Genomic DNA, 20,943 nt, shown 5'->3' with positions numbered 1-20,943 from the left:
ACTTCTGCACATGGAGAGAACTGGTATATGAAAAACAAACACATGAACTGTTCACAGACTGTTCCACAACACAGAATGTGTCTACATTAGGTTTGCTGCAAATCTGGAAACTCCAGGGCATCCTGAATTATACTGTAAGTGCAGAAAAGCCCATTGTTAACTTACCTTAAACATCAAATAGTCAAAATCACAGTCAAATCTCTAAATTCTTGATAACGCAAGTGTAATATTCCAAGACACAAGGGGAGCTGACAATGAGTTTGAGAATAACAGCCCATGAAATAAATAAAATACAGAGCAGACAACAGAAGCCCTAATTAGCTATCTTTACTTCTATTGCCCCCTAGTGGCACCTTGTTATTTGAGCATATGTGGTTGCACCTTTTTTCGGTTCCAACAGTTGTGTGTATGTGACTTCACGCCACCTGTTAACTTATGGCGACCCCATGTATTTCCTAGGGCTTTCTTAGGCAAGCAATACTCAGAGATAGTTTTGCCAGTTTCTTCATCTGAAATACAGCTTACATCACCTGATATTTGTTGGTGATCTCCCATCCAAGTACTAACCAGAGCTGAACCTGTTTAGCTTCCAAAATCAGACAGGATCTGGTCCCTTTAGGTATGTAAGCCTTACCGCACTAGTTAATTCCCCTCTTCCCAATTATGTCACAAAAACAGTTGAATTTATGCAGCTAAAAATTCATCCTGGGAACACTTATTGTTTTAGGAGACAGGTTCACTCACCAGAGAATAATTTATATTTCAGATCCCATTTCTGTTGCTATTAAAATCCTGTCAAACTGTACAGTCCTCCTGCATCTACCTCAGATCTATTCTGCCTGGTTTGACTGTAGTTCATGAATTACCAAAGAAAAATCAGCTGCTAAATGAAGAAAAACTCTTCACCAAACCATGTCAAATAAATACCAAATAATTGTATCATATTATACAGGTCCAGTTTTGCAGAAACATTGCTTCAAGAAGCAACTTTTATTAAAGCAGTAAGCATCCAACTAATTTTACAAGGAAGACAGTGTTCCAAAAATTGTCAAAGATGTACAATCATGATAACAAAGCAGGGCTTTTTGATGCTAGCTTGTGAAAAACTTTTTGCCCTGGAAACCATTCCTTTCTCAAAACAGGAGCGAAATGACATTGATTTTGACGGGAGCAGCTCTGAGGACTAGGCTGTGGTTTTCTGATTCATTTTACTTTTCATGGAGAAGCAAATCTCCCAAAGAATAGTATACTATTTGTTGGGTTATGACGGATAAAGAAAAGGAAGGGATGGTCAGCATTGAAATTCTCTTCCATGGGCATGCTGCATAACATCACCATTACGGCTGTTGCTGCTGCTGCTTCTGTGCCCTCTTCATTCACTTCCACAAATGACTTGTGGACTATTTTGGACACATGGAGGTCCTGGGCTCTTGACATCCCAGACAAATTTGCCTTGCCACTGTCAAAGATGTCTTGCAGTCCCAGTGCTACCAAATACGACTTAAGATCATAGCTCTCTTCCAGCTTAAATTTAGGCAGATGCACATCAACCTCATTGTAGGAAGACATCCGTTCTGGCTTTGTCCACTCCTGGAGCTTTGCTAAAGTGAGCTGCTTCTCCAGCTACAATAATAATATAAAGGAAATATTTTAGTTCATTCTCATTGTGGTTTAGCATTTCCATAGGATTCATAATAGGGAAAAATGTGAAGCAAATGCTAAAATCAACTGTTCCCTACACATATGATCTGACAGGGCTGGGAAAGGCCTCTTTTTGCTAGGACCACTGCCTGCTGAAATTGATAATGCTCTGGCAATAAAACCAAATAAAAGTCTGGCTCAAAGTAAGTAAAGTTTAGGAATCTTCCACCCAGTTGGAAGATTCTGGGAGCTGTAGTCCAAAAAAGTAACTTTATTGCTGCCTATGATATCTTCCACTTTCAAGTATATGAAATATCTTGACTTCATACCAAGGTTTTGAAAATCTGAAATGTCACTGTAGGAATATTTCAAAAAGTATAGATCTACTCCTGCTTAATCATGGCTCTGAGAAACTCTGGAAATGTAAGGAACTCCTTAGCAAGTGCAGAATGGAGAGGATCTTTCCCACCAATGCCTCCTCTCTAACTCCAAATGGAAACTTATTTGTTTTTAAGAGCCTTTAGTCAAATTTGTTTGACAGGTTTTGGATAATTCCCACAGAAGACAGAGAAGCAGGCCAAGGGATCTAACTAGCACTTTCTCTGGTGAAAAGAAGATTTCCATTCTGCTTCTAAGGAGAATTCAATCTTTGATTCAGAACAGCAACATTTCTGTAAATAAAATATTATAGCACATGACAACTTCATGTGTGGTTAAATAATGCTCCTGCATGTCTGTATTTCACAAACGCATATAAATGATCCTAATGCTTCATAACTACAAAACCACATTTTTAAATCTGTAACCTGGCTCCATTCAGGAATGCAAAAGGGAAAATAAGAGAATCACCTGCTCCAGGCCAGTGGAATTATCTTCAATATCATCAGGCAGCAGGATGATCATGCTAAGTTTTTTTCCCTTGTAAGGTAGTTCCAGAACTCGGCATTTGCATTCATTAATATAACCAATAGGAAGTTTCTTTTTCATGAACATCATTTTCACATTCTTCTTTTCTTTCTGGATGGTATCAATAATATGACAGAGATGAGGATTTGGAAACAGAAATAAAAATTTATGTTTATACATATTAAATTTGATGGCTACAATTCCAGAGAAACAAGACTTTTGCAAAACTGTATCAACACTGATGCCATGCTTTTTAGCATTACATATGAATCTTTCAAACACTGAGTTCAGTGGAGCTTACTTCTAAGCTACTGTGCATAGGACAGTCAGCAAAAGCAAACTTTAACATATAGCCAGTTAATGGCATACGTATATGATGTTTCCCTTTTGTTATGTGTAGGCTGAGAGTTTTCTTTTTGTTATTTGTAGGCAGGGATGGCTGGGAGAAGGCAATTTTTGCACTACTTCATTTATGGCTGAAAATAAGACTGATTGATGTTGCCACACTGCAGAAATAAAGTCGTTTGACACCACTTTGGCCTCATTCCCACTACAAAAAAAATCGCAGCCGAATGTGAAGTAAATAACCCTAGTTCCCATTTGAAATCGATCCTGATCCTTATCAGATCGATTTCAGAAGAAAAAGCGGGTCAAACCCAAAAACCCAGAGGTTTCCTGACACCACTTTCCAAAGTGGTGTTTACAATAAATCGATTCATCCCAGTGGAAACCACAGGCGGATTCGCATCCTCCGCCAGTGACAGGGAAATGGCAGGGGCAGCTGTAATGACCCCTGCCATCTCCCTGTCACCAGCATTCCCTCCCTCCTCTGGCCTCCCTCCCTACCTGGGTGCTGGTGGTTGGGGCCCGGCAGCGGCGGTGACGGCAGCGGCAGCACTTTCCTTAGTCCTCCTCCTCCTCTTTCATAGTGCTGCCCACTGCCCGGCCTCCTTCTCCTGGAGGCCGGGGGCAGAAGGAGAGAGGCAGCAGGCCCAGAGGATGCAGGGCGGAGGATGGAGAATACATGTGCCTGTATGCATGCCTCCATACTCCCAACCTGCCTCCAGGCCCCTGCAAATGAGGGGAGAGGCAGGCCGGGAGTACGGAGGCACGCATGCACACACATCCTCTGTCCTGTGTCCTCCAGGCCTGCTGCCTGTTTCCTTCCGCCCCCTGCCTCCTTCTAATGTAGGCCTATCGGGGCAGAGAAGGAGGCCAGGGAGCGGGAAGCACCTTGGAGGAGGAGGAGGAAAAGGAGGACTGGAGGAGAGGGCTGCTGCCGCCGCCGCCACCACTACCACTGCTGCTGGGGAGGGAGGGAGGGAAGGAGGAGGCAGCGATCCAAGGGTGGCTGTGGAGAGGGAGACTCATGGGGTCCCTCTGGGGCCTCTGCCACCCTGGATCAATGGAAGGGGTAAAGGGAGAAGAAAAGAAATGGCTGCTTGTCTTCCCCAATGGGAAAGACAAGCGTGCCAAGGGAAAACCTCGATTCCAAACATGCCCCCTTTTCATAGTGTGAATGGGGGGCCTTTTGGAATTGAGGTTTTCCCGTGGCAGACCTGGGATCAAATGCGGGTCATACCACCAGTGGGAATGGCCCCTTTAACTGTCATGGCTCAATGCTATGGAATTCTGGGATTTGTAGTTTGGTTCTAAGGTTCCGTGAATGGAGGCAAATTGGATTTAACCCCCACTGCAGCCATGGAATGCAAGTCACACTCTCTCAGCCTCAGGGGAAGGCAGTGGCAAACCTCCCTCTGAAGAATCTTGCCAAGAAAACCCCATGATAGGGTTGTCATAATTCAAAAACGACTTGAAGGCACACAACACACACACACACACACACACACACCAGAGCAATAACCCCAAAGTTAATGTGACTGCTAATATTAAGAGCCATAATAATAATAATAATAATAATAATAATAATAATAATAATAATAATGCCCTTCGGAGGCTTTAAGGGCTAACAGTCCCACTCACCTCAGCCCCAAACCTTCCCTTCCAGGCTCCTGCATGTCCACCTGCCTCCCTTTTTAGATGTTTCAGTATGGGTACCTTTTATTTCTCTTTTTAAAGTGATGCATGTTGGGATTGAAGGATTCTAACTAATGTTGTTGGTTCATTCTTGTTGTCCCTTGCCTCAATCCATGGGGAGGGGTGGCTAAGAGATTATTATTATTGTTATTATTATTATTATTATTATTATTAAATACCCCAAAGCTGCTTTGAAGAGGGATACAAAAATCACCTCCACCAAAAATAAATAAATAACCCAAAGCTGCTTTGGGTCCCAATTTGAGGAGAAAAGTAGGATACAAAAATCACCACCACAACCACATATTATTGTTATTTTAATTATTAATAAATAACCCAAAGCTGTTTTGGGTCCCAATCTGAGAAAAGATACAAAAATCATCACCACCACCACCACCACCACCATATATTACTATTACTATTATTATTATTAAATAACCCAAAGCTGTTTTGGGTCCCAATCTGAGGAGAAAAGTGGGATACAAAAATCATCACCACAATTATTATTATTGTTGTATTTTTCCCTGGGTTGGAGCCCACTTACTAGGAAAACCTACCCCCCTTCCAGCCTTTAATTGACCCTTTCCCCCCCAGTCCTGCCTTCAAAAAAGGGGGGTGCTCTTCTCCCACCACTCCCCCCAAAAAACCTGTAAAATGTTGGCAATCTGTTTGGTCTCTTCTCTCCTTCCCCCATCCCTGGCTTTGGAGGCACCAGAAGCCCACCCAGCGAGGAACGAAAAACAGAGAGGGAACAACGTTACCTGTCCTCCCTCCTGACCATCCCTCCCTCAAAAAAGGCACCAATTCTGGGGAGGAGGGCCCCGTTTATCCCCTTTATCTATTTAGGAGAGAAAATGTGGATGTAATTTATCCCCCCCCCCCCCCCCCTTCGGAGTGACTGAACAGGAAGGGTGGGTGGGTTGGGTGAAGGAAAGAGTTCCTTCCTTCCTTCCTTCCTTCCTTTTTTCCCTTCCTTCCTGTCATGGTGTCTTCATCCTTCCCTCCCTCCTCTGCCTCTTCCTCCTCCTCTCCAGTGTTGCCAATCACCCTTGAAAGAAATCCCCCTGAAAACCCCCAAATGCCCCCAAATTCCCCGGGGCATCGGGGTCGGGGGCGAGACATCCGGATCAGGGGGCGAGAGTTCTGGGTCAAAGGACCGCAAGGCACTACGGGAAGGCAAAAGGGCAGGACTTCCGGGTCAATCATTTTGGGAGGGAGGACTTCCGGGGCGGGAGAGACATTTTTGGCCATTTTGGGGGGGCGGGAAGTGAAATAATTCCCTATAAACAGAAAAGCTTTTAATTCCCCAACTGAAAGATTTAATTCCATGGAAATTCCCCCAAAATTTTTAATACTCGAAAATTCCCTGGAAAGGCTTTTTATTACCTGAAATTGGAGAATTCCCTGGAGATTGGCAACACTGCTCCTCTCCTTCCGCATAGAGACTTTTTTCTGCCAAATGAGCAGAAAGAGGAGGAGCGGAAGGAGAGAGAAGTTGCAGGGAAGGAGGCCTTGCCCACTCTCTCTCTCTGAGCTTGCTCCCGAAGGGAGGAGGAGGAGGAGGAGGAATGGGTGTAATTTGCACCCGCGCCCCAAGGGTGGGGTCCAGACCCCCACCACCACCATTGGCTACATCCCTGTATCTATCGATCTATTTGCATTTGCATGCTTTCGAACTGCTAGGTTGGCAGAAGCAGGGACTAGTGAAAGGAGCTCACCCCATCATGCAGCACTCAGGCCTTGAACTGCCAACTTTCTTTCTGACCATCAGAACTGGTGTCTTAACCACTAAGCCACTGCATTCACTACAATACAGCTGTCAGTATTTGTGTGGCCAATATAAAAAAAGATGATGTATGAAAATCCCTTCAGTTACCTTATTGAGCCTAAAAGGCATGTCTTTAGTGTCTTCTTCTTGAAACTTCTCATCCCAGCTACCTTTAAAGTAGATTGCATTCACCAGAACCAGTTTGGTCAGTTGATTAATAGAGCCTTCAGATAACAACTCAGGGATTTTACCTAGAAGGGAATGGTACACAGCTAAATATCTGTATAAAAGCCAGGACACATATACAGGTATTGCCAGTGTGGTGTAGTAGTTTGAGTGCTGGACAAGGACTTTGGAAGACCAGATTTCAAATCCCTGGTCAGCTACTGAAACCCATTGAGTGGCCTTGGCTAATTCACACTCTCTCAGAGGAAGGCAATGGCAAACTCCCATTGAGCAGTTCCTGATGAGAAAAGCCTGTGACAGGTTCACCTTAGGGTTGCCATAAGTCAGAAATGGCTTGAATGTACAGAACAACAACAACAACAAATAACATTAATAGAGACAGTGTTCTGGAAGTACTCTCCATGCAATGGGAAACATGCAGCTTTAGAAGCTGCCATGACATATGTAAATATTATGCACCAGGATATTATATGCAACTATCAGATTTGAAAATACAGGTGCTAATCTTTGTGTCATCTTTCTCTTACTAGGAAAAAAGTCCTTATATTTTGCAGAGATCTTGATCCACAGGGTTAATAGCTCGAGTCTACAAGAAAGTGTTGCAGTTTGGATACTCTTGCTTAGTTTTCCAACCAGCTGTCTCATTTTACAAGATACAGGTTGAGTCTCCTTTATCTGAAATGCTATGAGCAAAGGTGTTTGGGATTATTATTATTATTGGATTTTGGAATACCCATATTTGCATATACATACATCTTGAAGATGGGACCCAAGTCTAAGCACAAATTTCATTTCTGTTTCCTATATACATTATACATGTAACCTGAAGGTAATTTTATAACTTGTTATTTTTAATATTTTAAAATATTTTTAATTTTGTGCACAAAACAAAGTTTGTGTACACTGAACTATCAAAAAATAAAGGGGTTACTATCTCAGCCACATATGAAAAATGTTCTAGTTTTTTACAAAATATTTTGTATTTCAGAGTTCCGGCTACTCAACCTGTACTCAAATTCATTCCTGTCCAGCACCCAACAGAAACTCAATACCTCATGGCCAGCCAACATCCTCGGTTCTTCCTGGGCTTTTCCGCACCCCAGTATTGGTGACTTCAGGCTTTATGCCCTATTTTCTTTTCCTTATGAAAACTTTAGGGCTCCCACACTGCTATCCTTTCAGTGGTTTTGCTTTACCTGCCTACCCATAATAACTCAGTTTTTAAGATCATTTAGTGGAATTAATTTGACAGGTACTGGACAAATCCTTCAGAAGCCAGAGAAGCAGACTGACAGATTTAACTAGACCTTTCTCTGGTGAAGGGAAGATTGGTTTCATTCTGCGTCTTCCCTCTGCACTTTTAGCACTTCTTAATTAAAGATAATGAAGAACGAAGAACCTCTCACCTTCAGTCTGTCCTTCAACCCACTGGTTAATTTGCTGGCGTATGCTTTCTGTAGCATTTTGGAAGTCTACTGTGGCTAACTCTGCACCATATAGTTTTTGAGTGCTAGTCAAGAAATCCTAAACAAATCACAGAATATAGACATCAATGTACATTTAACAAAGAAGCCAGTTGCCCCACATCTATGAATTATACATCTAGTTAATCTTCCTGTCCCCAGCTAACAGTAGTAATTATATTTTCTTTCCTTAGGTCATTTTCATACAAGGCTTTTATAGTGGGATGGAAGTGGGTTAGTATCAGCATGATGTTGTTGCTCTTTTGTTTTCTTCCTAGTGTAGTCACAGTTTTTCCCCCCACTAAAAGTAATCCATTTGTCAGACCAGGTCATGGTATTGTTCTGGTTTTTCTTTTCTTTTTTTACTGCGATTAAAGTTTCTTTTCACCACTATCAGGTGGTGTGTTTGGAGCATGTGGGGACCAAGTGGGTGAGTCTGGGGCATGTAATAGGAATGGTTACCCAAGATTTGCCCTGACCTCCCATTCTCAATTTATTTCTGCTAGGGGAGATAGAAAGAAAGACAGGTTCATACAGATGAAGTCTAGCCACCCACAGCTGCCCAATGCAGGCAAGTTTTCATCCCAGGACTGCTTTATTCATGGAACCAAATCTGACTAACATAAGGCAGCATTACAATCCCAGTAGCATAGTGATGGCAGAAATCCTGGTTCTATAGTGGAACATGGGAGTAGTGTGAAAATATCTTTACTTATCAGTGTAGTTAAAGATAATTTCTCCAGCATGTCAGTTCTTTCATAAAGAGTTTCATAAAAATTCTCAGACATTAATAGTGGCCCAACAACTATTCTGTGTAAATACACTATTCCAAAGTCACTTCAGGTCAGGAAGAATGATGAATAAAACCCTGTTGGGGACTTACATCATCATACGTAGGTTTATGTCTATGGGGCAGCTATTATATGTTATGTTATGCTAAGGAAGCTTGCCAGTGTCCCAGGGTTTCTTAGCACATCTGGTGGCGCAGTGGTTAAATGCCTGTACTGCAGCCACTCACTCGCAAACCATAAGGTTGCGAGTTCAATACCAGCAAAAAGTCTCAAGCTCGACCCAGGCTTGCATCCTTCCGAGGTCACTAAAATGAGTACCCACATTGTTGGGGGGCAATTAGCTTACACTTTGTAAACCGCTTAGGGAGTGCTTAAGTGCACTGATAAGCAGTATAGAAATATACTTGCTATTGCTATCTGCTGTGTAGCTAAGTAAATGTAAATTTACATTATGTACACTGCAAAAGAGATTTTTGGTCAACATTCCTGGATAGGAAAGGTGCAGATATGACAAGGGTAGGGGACAATTTTAACTCTTATTGCAAGCTCTAACCACACCAAACCATTTTGGGTCAGTTTTCAGACAAATATAACTTATTCCTTTTTTGCACTTTTAGCCTTTTTTGCACACAGCTGAGATATATGTGCTATTTTAAGGTAAGGCAATAAGCTTCAGGCGCATCAGCAATATATTGTTTGAAGACACATCCCCCAGTCAACCCCCAGTAAAAACAACCAGGCTGTGGACAGAAGTCTTGGATGCTGCAGAAAAGCCACTTCTGTTCTATAGTAATTAAGAAACAAATCTAATGACTAAAAAAGTTTTTAATATTTTTACATGATCTTAGTCAACTTACTTGCAAAAAGGAGTAGTTTTTCTCTCCATACAACCTATTAGCAAGCTTCAGTATATAAGGTACATCACTCCGGTTTATTGTAGTAGCAAGTGCTTGGAATCTTGAATGAAGATCTTCAACACCATCAAAGTGAAATGTCTGCATTGGAAATATGTGGCTTGACTCATAGCTACTGAGACTACATAATGAAACAAGATTTATCCAGGAAATACACAACAATGACCCCTCAAAAACTTTCTAATCCCCTAATGGAAAACACACACACAGAGTGCAATAGGTGTACAACCTGGCATGCCACAAACAAGAAAGGTGAGCTTGCACATACTGAATTCAAACACAAAATAAACATGAAATGTACTGAAAATTAAGGGGGAAATATTTGAGAATCATTAATAATGAGCACATACATTCTGGATGTTTAACAAAGCCGCCTCTTTTGGGCAGTCTGTACCCGCCCATAGATAAGGAAGTGTCTAGCTATAAGGCTATCATACTGTATGAAGACTAACAACTGGTCTGTACTGCTAACATGGGGGCAAAGCAAATGGTGCCAAAGTCTGCACTGGGACCACACCACCACCATTTGCCCCAGGACTGTGACAGTTGCATGCGTCCGGCCTCAATCCAGGCTGCTGCTGTGGTCCTGAACCGGGTGCCCAAAAGGAGCAGTATCTTACCGCTCCTTTTTGGGTTGGTTCTTTGGGAAAGAGCCATGCCTGGGGGAGCTTCTGGCCATGTTCAGGGTGTGTGTCATCTGAACGCCACACCCCCAATGTGGCTCGATAGTGGCCCTTGGGAGCCATCTGTTTGAGGCCCTAACATAATAACATAAGAAATGGCTAGCAGAAATGGCTAGCTGTTCCAGCATACACAGCTTGTCTAACATCAACTATTTGGCATATAATTCTGCACTCACATTAAAGACAGCACACATTTGCCTTATGATTCTGTACTCACATTAGAGACAGTGGTGTGATGGGACTCAGCGTTCACTTATATGGGAAGTGGGCAAAATAATCCACACTATATATTTTGCACAGCATGGGCTTTTTTTCTGAACACCATTTCTCTTTCTGCTTCAGATGATTCCACATGGGTTGTGCTGTTTACTTAATGGGATGGCGCAAATATCTGACAAATTTCTGTGCAAAGTCTAAGCTACGGAAGGAAGGGCAATTAACTTTATTATGTTAGTGCTTTACTATCTTGATACAATAATAGCAAAACCATTCCCCATGAAAGCCTGGGCTATAAATTGCCATGAAGAGATTACAGTGGTACCCCGGGATACGAATTCTCCGGGTTACGAAATTTCCGGGTTACGAAAAAAACCCATAGGAAATTATTGTTCCGGGTTGCGAAAGTTTTTTCGGGTTACGAAAAAACTTTTGGTGCTTTTCGGCACTATTTTGCACGGAATCGCGGCTTTTCCCCATTAGCGCCTATGGCGATCCGGCTTACGAAGGCTTTTCGGGTTACGAACGGCGCCCCGGAACGAATTAATTTCGTAACCCGGGGCACCACTGTATGCACTTCAGATGCAATTAAAATCCAAATAAAAGCTTTGCCTACTTGGAGGGATACTTTAAATAAACATCTACATATATAAAAACAAAATAACCAGAGCTCAGCATAAATGTTGCGACATAAAATGAGCACAGATTTGCTGACCTTTGAGAGTTGTGTTGCTGTATTACCTCTGGCCCCTAAGTAAACCATGGCGAGAGCAGAGGTTATGCTAAATGGGGAAAAGAAGATATTGTCTGTTGGATTGGCTCCACTCAACTTTTGGAAGAGATCAAGGGCAAAATGAGTATTTGCGCTAGCTAGTTGATCCATGGTGAATATCTGTAAAATATCAAAAAACAAAGAAAACAAAACATTTATTTAATTATACTGTACTCTTATTTTTATGAATCATCTCTTGAATCCAGAAGAACCTGAAATGCAACTTAAATATTTTTGAGATATTTCAAACATTAAACAAAAAAGCTTTTAAAAGAGCGTAATAACAATGAACTAAGAACCGAGAGAGCAACAAGAAACTATTTTACACTTCCAGAAATGTAGCCATGTTAGTCTGTTGTACAGGGACGTAGCCAGGATTTTAGGAAGGGGGGGTCCAGACTAAGTGCCACCATTATAATGGGGCTTGGGTGCGGCGGCGCAGCTGCACACACCATTCATTTTTCTAATGGAAGGGGGGGTCCGGACCCCAAGAACCCCCCCCCCTTGGCTACGTCCCTGTGTTGTAGCACAACACACAAAGAATCATGTCATGTTAAAGGAGTGATTCCCAACCTGTGGGTCAGGACCCCTTTGGGGGTCGAATGACCCTTTCATGGGGGTCACCTAAGACCATTGGCAAACATCTATTTAATTACAATTATGAAGTAGCAACAAAAATAATTTCATGGTTTTGGGTCACCACAACATGAGGAACTGCATTAAAGGGTCGCGGCATTAGGAAGATTGGGAAACACTGTGTTAAAGATTAACAAAGTATGTCTGGAAAATATCCTTCTCTGTTTGACACCACTTTAAGTGCTGTTGCTCCATCAGATAAAATCCTGGGGTTTTTAGGTCTTTAGCTTTCTCTGCCAAAGAATGCTTGTGCCTCACAAAACTACAAATCCCAAGACTCTAGAATGGATCCATAATGTGATGTCAAGCTGTATTATCCTTACAGTGTAGATGCAGCCAGTAGGGACATTTAGGAAGCAGCACAACTGTTTGGAATAGCTTTGCAGAATCCAACTCATCCAAGGTGACAAAATGTCATAACTACAAAGGAGGGTAAAGCACCACGTAATGTAGGACATTCCAGGAAAACGTAGGGCATTACCAAATAAAAGCTAAAAACACTAATATAAATATAAATCCATTCCAGATGATTTCTTTACAGCTATTTTACATATACTGTATTTTATGATATACTCAACTGTTTTTGTTAGGCTGCATATGCACTGCAGGAATAATCTTAGGGAGACCCTGGCTCCATCCGCACTGTAGAAACAATCCATTTTTGACCCGATTTTTAACTGCCACGACTCAATGCTATGGAATCCTGGAAATTGTAGTTTATTATGGCACCAAACCTCTCTGACAGAAAAGGCTCATTAAAGTCCAAAACACACCACAGAAATAGTCCAGTTTGAGACCGCTTTAACCACCCTGGTTCCATGCTAGGGAAATCTGGGAACTGTAGTTTTGTGAGACATTGAGCCTTCTCTGCCAGAGAGCTCTGGTGCCATAATAAACTACAATTCCCAGAATTCTCCAGCACTGAGCCAGAACAATTAAAATGGTCTCAAATTGGATTATTTCTGCAGTGTGTTCTGGACCAAAGTCAGCACCCATCCCAATTACAGGATCACACAAACAGAGCCCCAAGTAATAAAGGAATGCCGTTTGGTGGCATAGTAATATCACAGGACACACACACACACACACTGGGTTTTTTAAATAGACTTGTCTACAAATCCCAGCATTGAGCCATGGCAATCACAAGTGGGGTCCGGCTGGATTGTTTCTGTGGTGCGGATATAGCCAGGGTTGCCCTAAATCAGAAACAACTTGAACACAAAAACAGCAACATAAAGAAGATGGGACTTACTAAAACAAATGACAGTAGTTGCCCATAGGGAAACACTGGAGTATCCTTGCCTATAGGGAAATATTGGGAATTACCTGACCATAGGGAAACATTGGGGAATGCTGGCCTATAAGGAAATATTGGGGAATAGTTGCCTATAAGGATACATTGGGAATTTCTTGCCTATAGGGAAACATTGGGAATTACTTCGCTATAGGGAAACATTGGGGAATACCTGCCTATAAGGAAATATTGGGAATTACTTGCCCATAGGGAAACACTGGGAATACTTGCTTATAAGGAAATACTGGGAATTATTTGCGTATAGGTAAATATTGGGAATTACATGCCCATGAGGAAATATTGGGGAAGACTTGCCCATAGGGAAACATTGGGAATTACTTGCCTATAGGGAAACACTGGGGAAATACTTGCACCTCCCTATGGGCATGTCTTCCCCAATGATCCTCTATGGGCCAGTATGCTTTCCCTATGGACAAAGACGTCCCGAAGAAGATGCCCCTTTACCTTTTCTCTCCTGTTGTCTCCTACGCTGCCAAGATCTTGGGAGCCTCAGGCTGGAGCAAAGAAGGGCGCCCTGAAGGGCTGCCAAAGCCAGGAGGAAGGGTTCCCCGAAGGAGCCCAAGAGCCACTGCCAGGCCTTGCAGATCTCTCTCTTCTACTCAGAGGAGCCCCAGGCACCGCCCTTGGATAGCCTTCCAGAGAAGGCGGGAGCCTCCCTAGTCCCTCCTGAAGGAAACAAGGGGAGGGGAAACAGGTGGCTCTTGTGTGACTGCCTTCCAGTCGTTGTTTCTGACTCTTCTTGGCAGGTTTCTTCAGAGGAGGGGGAGGTTGCCCTTGCCTTCCCATGAGGCTGAGAGAGTGTGACTTACCTCAAATCGGAATTCAAACGTCTGAATTAGCTAGCAGGGGGTTCCAGCTGCACACCAGCTTGGTAAAAAATAGCTTGCCTCTTCTTCTTAGGCGAAGAAGGGAAACAGAAACTGAAACTACAGCAGTGGTCAGCAGCAGACAGCTTTCCTGGCAAGTGTTTCTGGGTTTAGGTTTGTGACAAGGAAAAAAAAACGCTTGGCCAAGTTTATTTTGTGGCAAGGGCACTTTAGTGGGGAAATAATCCGGTTTGACACCCTTTTAACTGCCCTGGCTCCATGCTGTGGAATTCTGGGCATGGGAGTTTGTTGTGGCACCTCCTCTCCTAGGAACAAGTGCACCCTGAGCTCTGGGTGCGAGTTGTGTCTGCTGATGCTCCTAAGGAAAAAAGAAGAATCCATCCTGTCTCCCTATTTGCAGCAAAGAGAGGCCACCAAGCAGACATAACACCAGCAAACATCATGTTGTTCAATGTGCTTCTTAAGTCATGCTCAAAATGAGGGACATTTTGAAATTCCCCCTGGACAGATAGTTGAAATGTAGAACATGTTCTGGAAAAGGAAGATGTCTGGTCACCCAGCCATCAAGTTGACTTCTAATGACAACCCTATGACTTTAAGGACTTCCAAAAGTCCCCTGCTCAGGTCTTGCAAACTCAGAGCCATGGTTTGCTTGATTGATCTAGCCAGCTGTAATGTGGTCTTCTTCTTTTCCTGCTACCTTCCACCTTTCCCAGAATTATCATCTTTTCCTGTGAGTCACATTGACTTACAATGTGCTCCAAATACACCAGTCTGCTTAGTCATTAGTTTACATGTAAAGTACTTGCTCAAGTTCCTAACAAACAGGAAACAAATTATCAGTGGCAGGCAACCCATCTGTGATTTCCTGTAAAAGGGATCTAACGTTTCTGCAAGATGACCTTTCAAGGGCCTATGTAGCTATTTCTTAAAGAGTCTTATTTAGTAGACACTTTCAACGGCTACAAACAAAACTGCAACACATGCAAAAGAGGACTCTCCGTGCACATAAATGCTGCAGTAATTTCACAAAAGATAAACTATAGTACTTACTTCAGAATTCTCTCCCAAAAAACCCACACACCTTCCAAAGTGTGATGTGCCAAGAAAGGCAGCATCTGCTAGGTGCAATCCAGAGCCAATTTAAATTCTTCCATGAAAACTTTGGGGTGGTAAATTTAAAGAAACATAACTCATTAGTTTCAAGTGCCACAACAAATAGACAGCTGAACTACGTGATATCATTGGGAAATAACCTAGCAGATCTCCATTAAAGAAACATAACCACAAAAGGAATTTAATCAAAATTGTTGGAAAAAGCCCCCCTGCATCCCACCATACAGGAGCACTATCAGCCAGTCTCCAATACCCAACAAGGTAATGGAGCATGTTGTGGCCTCCTGGCTGAAACAAATTATCCAGATCCATTTCAGGCACGGTACATACCTTTCTGGATGTCCGGAGTGGTGGCAGCAGCGGCATTTTTTCCTTCGCAGGGAAGCCACAGTTGCCAAACTGCATGGCTTCCCTGCAGAGGAAAAAGAACCTGCAAAAAGCGGGCTCTTTTAAAGCCGCAGGGGCGGTGTAACAAGTGCACCACTGGCGCACTGGGTATGTAAGTGCCATGAGGCAACGTGTGGATGCTGTGCGGCACTTACATAACAATGGTGGCGCCCATGTATACAGGGCGCCACCATTGTTATGGTGCTGCACTGTACTAGGGTTAGGGACTGTGTGGTTGTTGCGCGGTCTCAATCGTCCCCTGTCTAGTCCCCTGTGTAGGTCCCCTGTGTAGGTTATCTATCAAAGCTGTCTCTGTCCCATAACCAAGCCTGAAGCCAGACTATTGTGCGGATGCCGTACTAGGGTTAGGGACTGTGTGGTTGCTGCGCGGTCCCTTAACATTAGTACAGCGTCTGCACCATTGTCTGGCTTCAAGCTTGGTTATGGGACAGAGACAGCTTTGATAGAAAATTTACACAGGGAACTAAACAGGGGAAGATTGTCCTTGTTGGTTCTGCTAGACCTCTCATGGCTTTGGACACCATCAACCATGGTATCCCTCTCTTGGATGGGGTTCAGTCTCTCCTGGAGGGGCGAACTCAGAAGATCACCACCCTGTTGTTCAACACCCTGGCCATTATACTGTGATGTCCTTCAGGGGTGGATTCTGTCCCCCATGCTGTTTAACATCCACATGAAACAGCTAGGAGATGTCATTCAGAGTTTTGGGGTTCAGTGTCATTGGGATGCAGGTGGCATACTTGATCTCTCCTTGCCATTCAATTCTAAGGAAGCTGTTTCTGTACTTAAACCAGATTGTACGCCATGGGCACATTTACTTTATCTATTTTATTGTTTGTATGTACAGTGCTGTGTAAATCTACAGCGCTATATAAATAAAGCATAATAATAATAATAATAATAATAATAATAATAATACCGTGTCTGCTATCAGTGAGAGTGAGCAAATTGAAACTTAATTCAGATAGGTGCTCCTGGTTTGTTGGAAGGTTGACCAGGGAATAAGGATTCAACCTGGATTGGATGGGTTTACACTCTGGCTGAAATTGCAGGTTCACAGCTTGGTTGTGCTCCTGATGCAGACCTGAGCCTGGAGGCTCAGGTTTTGGCTGTGGCCAGAAGTGTATTTGCACAGTTATAGCTAGTTCACCAGCTGCACCTGTTCTTTGTAAAGCCAGGTTTAGCTAAGATGCCTTCATTTATTATTTTTATTTATTTATTGGATTTATATCCCACCTTTCTCCCAAAATGGGATTCATCCTTTTTGGACTACTGTAATGCACTATGTGTGGGGCTGCCTTTGGAAACTGTTCAGATATTAAAATAAAGAAATAAAAACACATATTTCCTTCCTATTTCCTGTTTTAAAGTTGGTTTATTACTGAGATTGCAGTAATATATGCAACACTTAATGCCCTTGTTTAGTCCTTGTTGTTGCTGCTGTTGTTATTGTTGTTGTTGTGTGCCTTTCAGTCATTTGCAACTTATGGGGACCCTAAGGTGAACCTATATGGGTTTTTCTTGGCAAATGTCTTCAAGGGGGATTGTCATTGTCATTCTCTAAGGCTGAGAGAGTTTAACTAGTCCAAAGTCACTCCGTGAATCTCCATGGCTGAGCTCGGATTCTGCTTTAAAAAAAATTATGCAATAATTTGATCACTCATAGTTGGTCTTAGAAAAACAGTTGGACTTAATGAACTTTGGAGACTCCTTTGAGCAGATGTGTCACCAAGCAGTTTGTCACCAAGCCTACAAATGATGCTTATCTTATTTAATCTTGGTACTCTTCTCTATTAAAGTATGGTACTTCCTGGGGTGCATCTACACTGTGGAAACAATGCAGTTTGACATCACCTTAACGGCCATGGCTCTGTCCTACAGAATCCTGGGATTTGTAGTTTTGTGAGGCACCAACACGCTTTGGCAAGGCAGGCTAAAGACCTTGTAAAACTACAAATCCCAGGATTACATAAGGTGGCGCTACAGCAGTTAAAGTGGTGTCAAACTGCATTATTTCTACAGTGTGTAGATGTACTCTGGGTTCATTAGCAGGCAGGGTCAGGACTGAAGAAGAACCCATCTTCCTAGGCCACTAAAATCAACGAACAAATCCACACGGTTGCCAACAACATAATAAAACAAAGCAACCAGAATACTCCTTAATAAGTTGAGTTCAGATAAAGTCCTTCCTTAAGGTGTGGCTTGTGCTGATTCATTCAGTGTAATGGATCATTGGGTTCAGAGCAGAGAGAAGCAACTGTGGTAAAGCTGTTGCTAATACTACAACCTGGCTCTTACTTGTTGGGTTTTTTTTAAAACTTTAGATCAAAGATAGGTAAAGTGCCTTTTAAGGGTCCTAAGTGTTTGGGACCCCCTCAGAGCCTGTGTGGCACAGTGGTTTGAGTATTGGACTGCCACGCTGGAGACCAGGGTTCGAATCCCAGCTCAGACATGGAAACCTTGGGCAAGTCACACTCTCTCAGCCTCAGAGGAGGGTAATGGCAAACCCCCTCTGAACAAATCTTGTCAAGAAAACCCCATAATAGGTTCGCCTAAGGGTCGCCATAAGTCAGAAATGACTTGATAGCACACAACAACAATGGCTATTTGTACACTTCAATGTGGCCCTTGTGGCTACTTTGGCCATGGTTTCAGAAAATAAAAATGGTAAAGTGCTGTTCCTTGAAGGAACAGACCATTATAGACCCACAATGTATCAAAGCTGGAAGAGGGCTTTTCATTCGTTTTTACACTTTTATTTTGAGGAGAGAGTTGTCTACTCAGTCCCAGGGTTAAGTCAAATTGGTCACTGGACCCATTCAACATGCCCCTTCTTTATATGATCAAAGGCATTTAAAAACCTGGAACATTTATAGGTCTGTGCTGTTTTTAAATAAGTAAACATCCCCCCCCCCCCCCATGTTCTTAAGACTCAAATCCTGGCCCCATTCAAAAGTCACAGGAAGCTTTTCCAAAATGAACAAGCCCTGAAGACTGCACAAATCAGTTTAGTTCTACCTCACCCAGCAGAACAAACCAAGGGATTTGGCTGAGAAGCCTTAAAAACCCTTCCTAAACTGCAAATCCCAGGATTTCATAAAATGGAATCATGGCAGTTAAAGTGGGACAATGGCACTATAGTTGTGTAGTGTGAATGGGTCCCTGCATTTAACAAGGCAGGGTGTTGTCTACTGCTTAATGGGTGGCATACCTGCTTTGTTTATATTTCCTTTCATTCTCTTTTCACTTACTAACCACTCCCTAAGGATTTAATTTATATATAGTTTTACGGAAGGTTGAACCTGAAGGGACCTACACCTGTAAAACCAGTAAGGAACTGGGGTGTAAAAATATACCCTGAAATCCCAGATTCCAGAAACCCAAGCATTGTTGTGTGTGTGTGCTTCAAGTCATTTCCGATTCAGGGCGACACTATGGCAACCCTATCATGGGTTTTCAGTCTGTGTATCTCTTCCAAGCACTGCATCTCTGTACTGGAAAGGGCTTTGTGTGTGCATGTGTTGCATACCTTCAAGTCATTTCTGACTTATGGCAACCCTAAGGTAGGGTTGCCATTTCACGGTGGTGGGCGGGACTTTCCCGCCCCCTGGGGGGCGTGCCCGGTCCCGTCCCGACACCGCCCCCGGGTGGCTGCCCAACTCTGAGCTCCCAGGGCTGCTGCCTGCCTTCTATAGAGTGCTGCCTATGATATGAAACATGCCTGGAGCAGCAGCAGGAGGACTGAACCCAGCAGGGGCGGGGTCTGCTGCACTGCCCTGCCTCTATTGGCCAGCCCTCTGCTTCCTTATTTGGGCAACATCCAAGCAGGGAGGAATTTGCATTCAGGCAAGCTGCTTCCCCTCTTTCTCTTTCTCTTTCCCCTCCTTCTCTTCTTCTTGTTATTCCGTTTTTTTTTCTCCTCCTCCTCTTCCCCTCCTCTTCCTCCTCTCCTTTTTCTTCCTTTCTTATCCTCCTCATCTTCTTTTTCTCTTTCTTCCTCTCTCTAAGCTCCCCTCCTCTTCTTCTCAGGGGTCCAGGGCTTCTCAAGGCTTTGCCCCCATTAGAAAAGAAAAAAGGCTTTGGATCTGTCCCATAAATCCCTCCTAAGTTGAGACATACCTGGGAAAAAGAGGGGGCGAGGGGTTTGGGGGGGTTGGAGGGGGCAAGGAAAAGGAGGAAGGGGGGAATTGCTAAGAAGGCTTGGGAGTGAGAAATGTAGTTTTCAATAGCACAAGGGACTGCCTGTGATCTTGCAAATGCTATGCCTGCTTAGGAGTGGGAAATGTAGTTTGCAATGGCACAAGGGACTGCCTGTGATCTTGCAAAAGCTATGCCTGCTTGGGAGTGGGAAATGTAGTTTTCAATGGCACAAGGGACTGCCTGTGATCTTGCAAATGCTATGCCTGCTTGGGAGTGGGAAATGTAGTTTTCAATGGCACAAGGGACTGCCTGTGATCTTGCAAATGCTATGGCTGCCTGGGGGTGGGAAATGTAGTTTTCAATGGCACAAGGGAATGCCTGTGATCTTGCAAATGCTATGGCTGCTTGGGAGTGGGAAATGTAGTTTTCAATGGCACAAGGGACTGCCTGTGATCTTGCAAATGCTATGGCTGCTTGGGAGTGGGAAATGTAGTTTTCAATGGCACAAGGGACTGCCTGTGATCTTGCAAATGCTATGGCTGCTTGGGAGTGGGAAATGTAGTTTTCAATGGCACAAGGGACTGCCTGTGATCTTGCAAATGCTATGGCTGCTTGGGAGTGGGAAATGTAGTTTTCAATGGCACAAGGGACTGCCTGTGATCTTGCAAATGCTATGGCTGCTTGGGAGTGGGAAATGTAGTTTTCAATGGCACAAGGGACTGCCTGTGATCTTGCAAATGCTATGGCTGCTTGGGAGTGGGAAATGTAGTTTTCAATGGCACAAAGGACTGCCTGTGATCTTGCAAATGCTATGCCTGCTTGGGAGTGGGAAGTGTTCTTGTAGAATTTGGGGGAGGGGGGTGTTTGGCCAGAAAGAGAAGTACATTTCAGCCTTCTGTCTAGGAATAATGCCAAAATGTCCTCCATTTTGAGCATGCCTAAAAAACATGCATTTATATTAACATTTTAAAAAAGTATCAATTTTTTCATGTGTCCTCCATTTTTTAAAAACATGTCCTACATTTGAAAATGTTGCCCTACATTTGTCCTAGTTTGGAGGTCCTGCCTTATGGCAACCCTACTCTAAGGTGACTTATCAGGGGGTTTTCTTGAGCCAATTTGTT

General features: G+C 43.3%; 1 protein-coding gene across 3 annotated transcripts; it reads right to left on the bottom strand.

Annotated features, from left to right (window-relative positions):
- Positions 1 to 955: 955 nt before the first annotated feature.
- Positions 956 to 14,246, bottom strand: LOC149316989 (leukocyte elastase inhibitor-like). 3 transcript variants are annotated; one of them, XM_089516626.1, is made up of 7 exons: positions 14,138 to 14,246; positions 11,321 to 11,497; positions 9,650 to 9,787; positions 7,945 to 8,062; positions 6,461 to 6,603; positions 2,491 to 2,658; positions 956 to 1,623 (listed from the first exon to the last, which is right to left on the bottom strand). In XM_089516626.1, exons 2-7 carry the CDS (start codon positions 11,486 to 11,488, stop codon positions 1,216 to 1,218), a joined length of 1,143 nt encoding a protein of 380 aa, XP_089372752.1. In that variant the 5' UTR covers positions 11,489 to 11,497; positions 14,138 to 14,246; the 3' UTR covers positions 956 to 1,215. The 3 variants fall into 3 exon arrangements, with proteins under 3 accessions (XP_089372752.1, XP_089372751.1, XP_089372753.1); XM_089516625.1 differs by lacking the exon at positions 14,138 to 14,246 and adding an exon at positions 13,773 to 13,945; XM_089516627.1 differs by lacking the exons at positions 6,461 to 6,603; positions 7,945 to 8,062; positions 9,650 to 9,787; positions 11,321 to 11,497; positions 14,138 to 14,246 and adding an exon at positions 5,971 to 6,038.
- Between the last annotated feature and the right edge of the window lie 6,697 nt (positions 14,247 to 20,943).

The sequence above is a fragment of the Sceloporus occidentalis genome, unplaced genomic scaffold (assembly GCF_023333645.1).
Source record: "Sceloporus occidentalis isolate IW3139 unplaced genomic scaffold, rSceOcc1.0.p SCAF_3, whole genome shotgun sequence".
Taxonomy (NCBI): Eukaryota; Metazoa; Chordata; class Lepidosauria; order Squamata; family Phrynosomatidae; genus Sceloporus; species Sceloporus occidentalis.
This window is presented reverse-complemented; position numbering and strand designations above follow the sequence as displayed.

Excerpts from the sequence above, each read along its gene's own strand:
- LOC149316989 (XM_089516626.1), bottom strand. The coding sequence starts at position 11,488 with ATGGATCAACTAGCTAGCGCAAATACTCATTTTGCCCTTGATCTCTTC. Across the intron at positions 9,788-11,320 it reads CAGCAACACAACTCTCAAAG|ACATTTCACTTTGATGGTGT; the intron begins GTCAGCAAATCT and ends TTTCCAATGCAG. Across the intron at positions 2,659-6,460 it reads TGCCTTTTAGGCTCAATAAG|AAAGAAAAGAAGAATGTGAA; the intron begins GTAACTGAAGGG and ends GATACCATCCAG.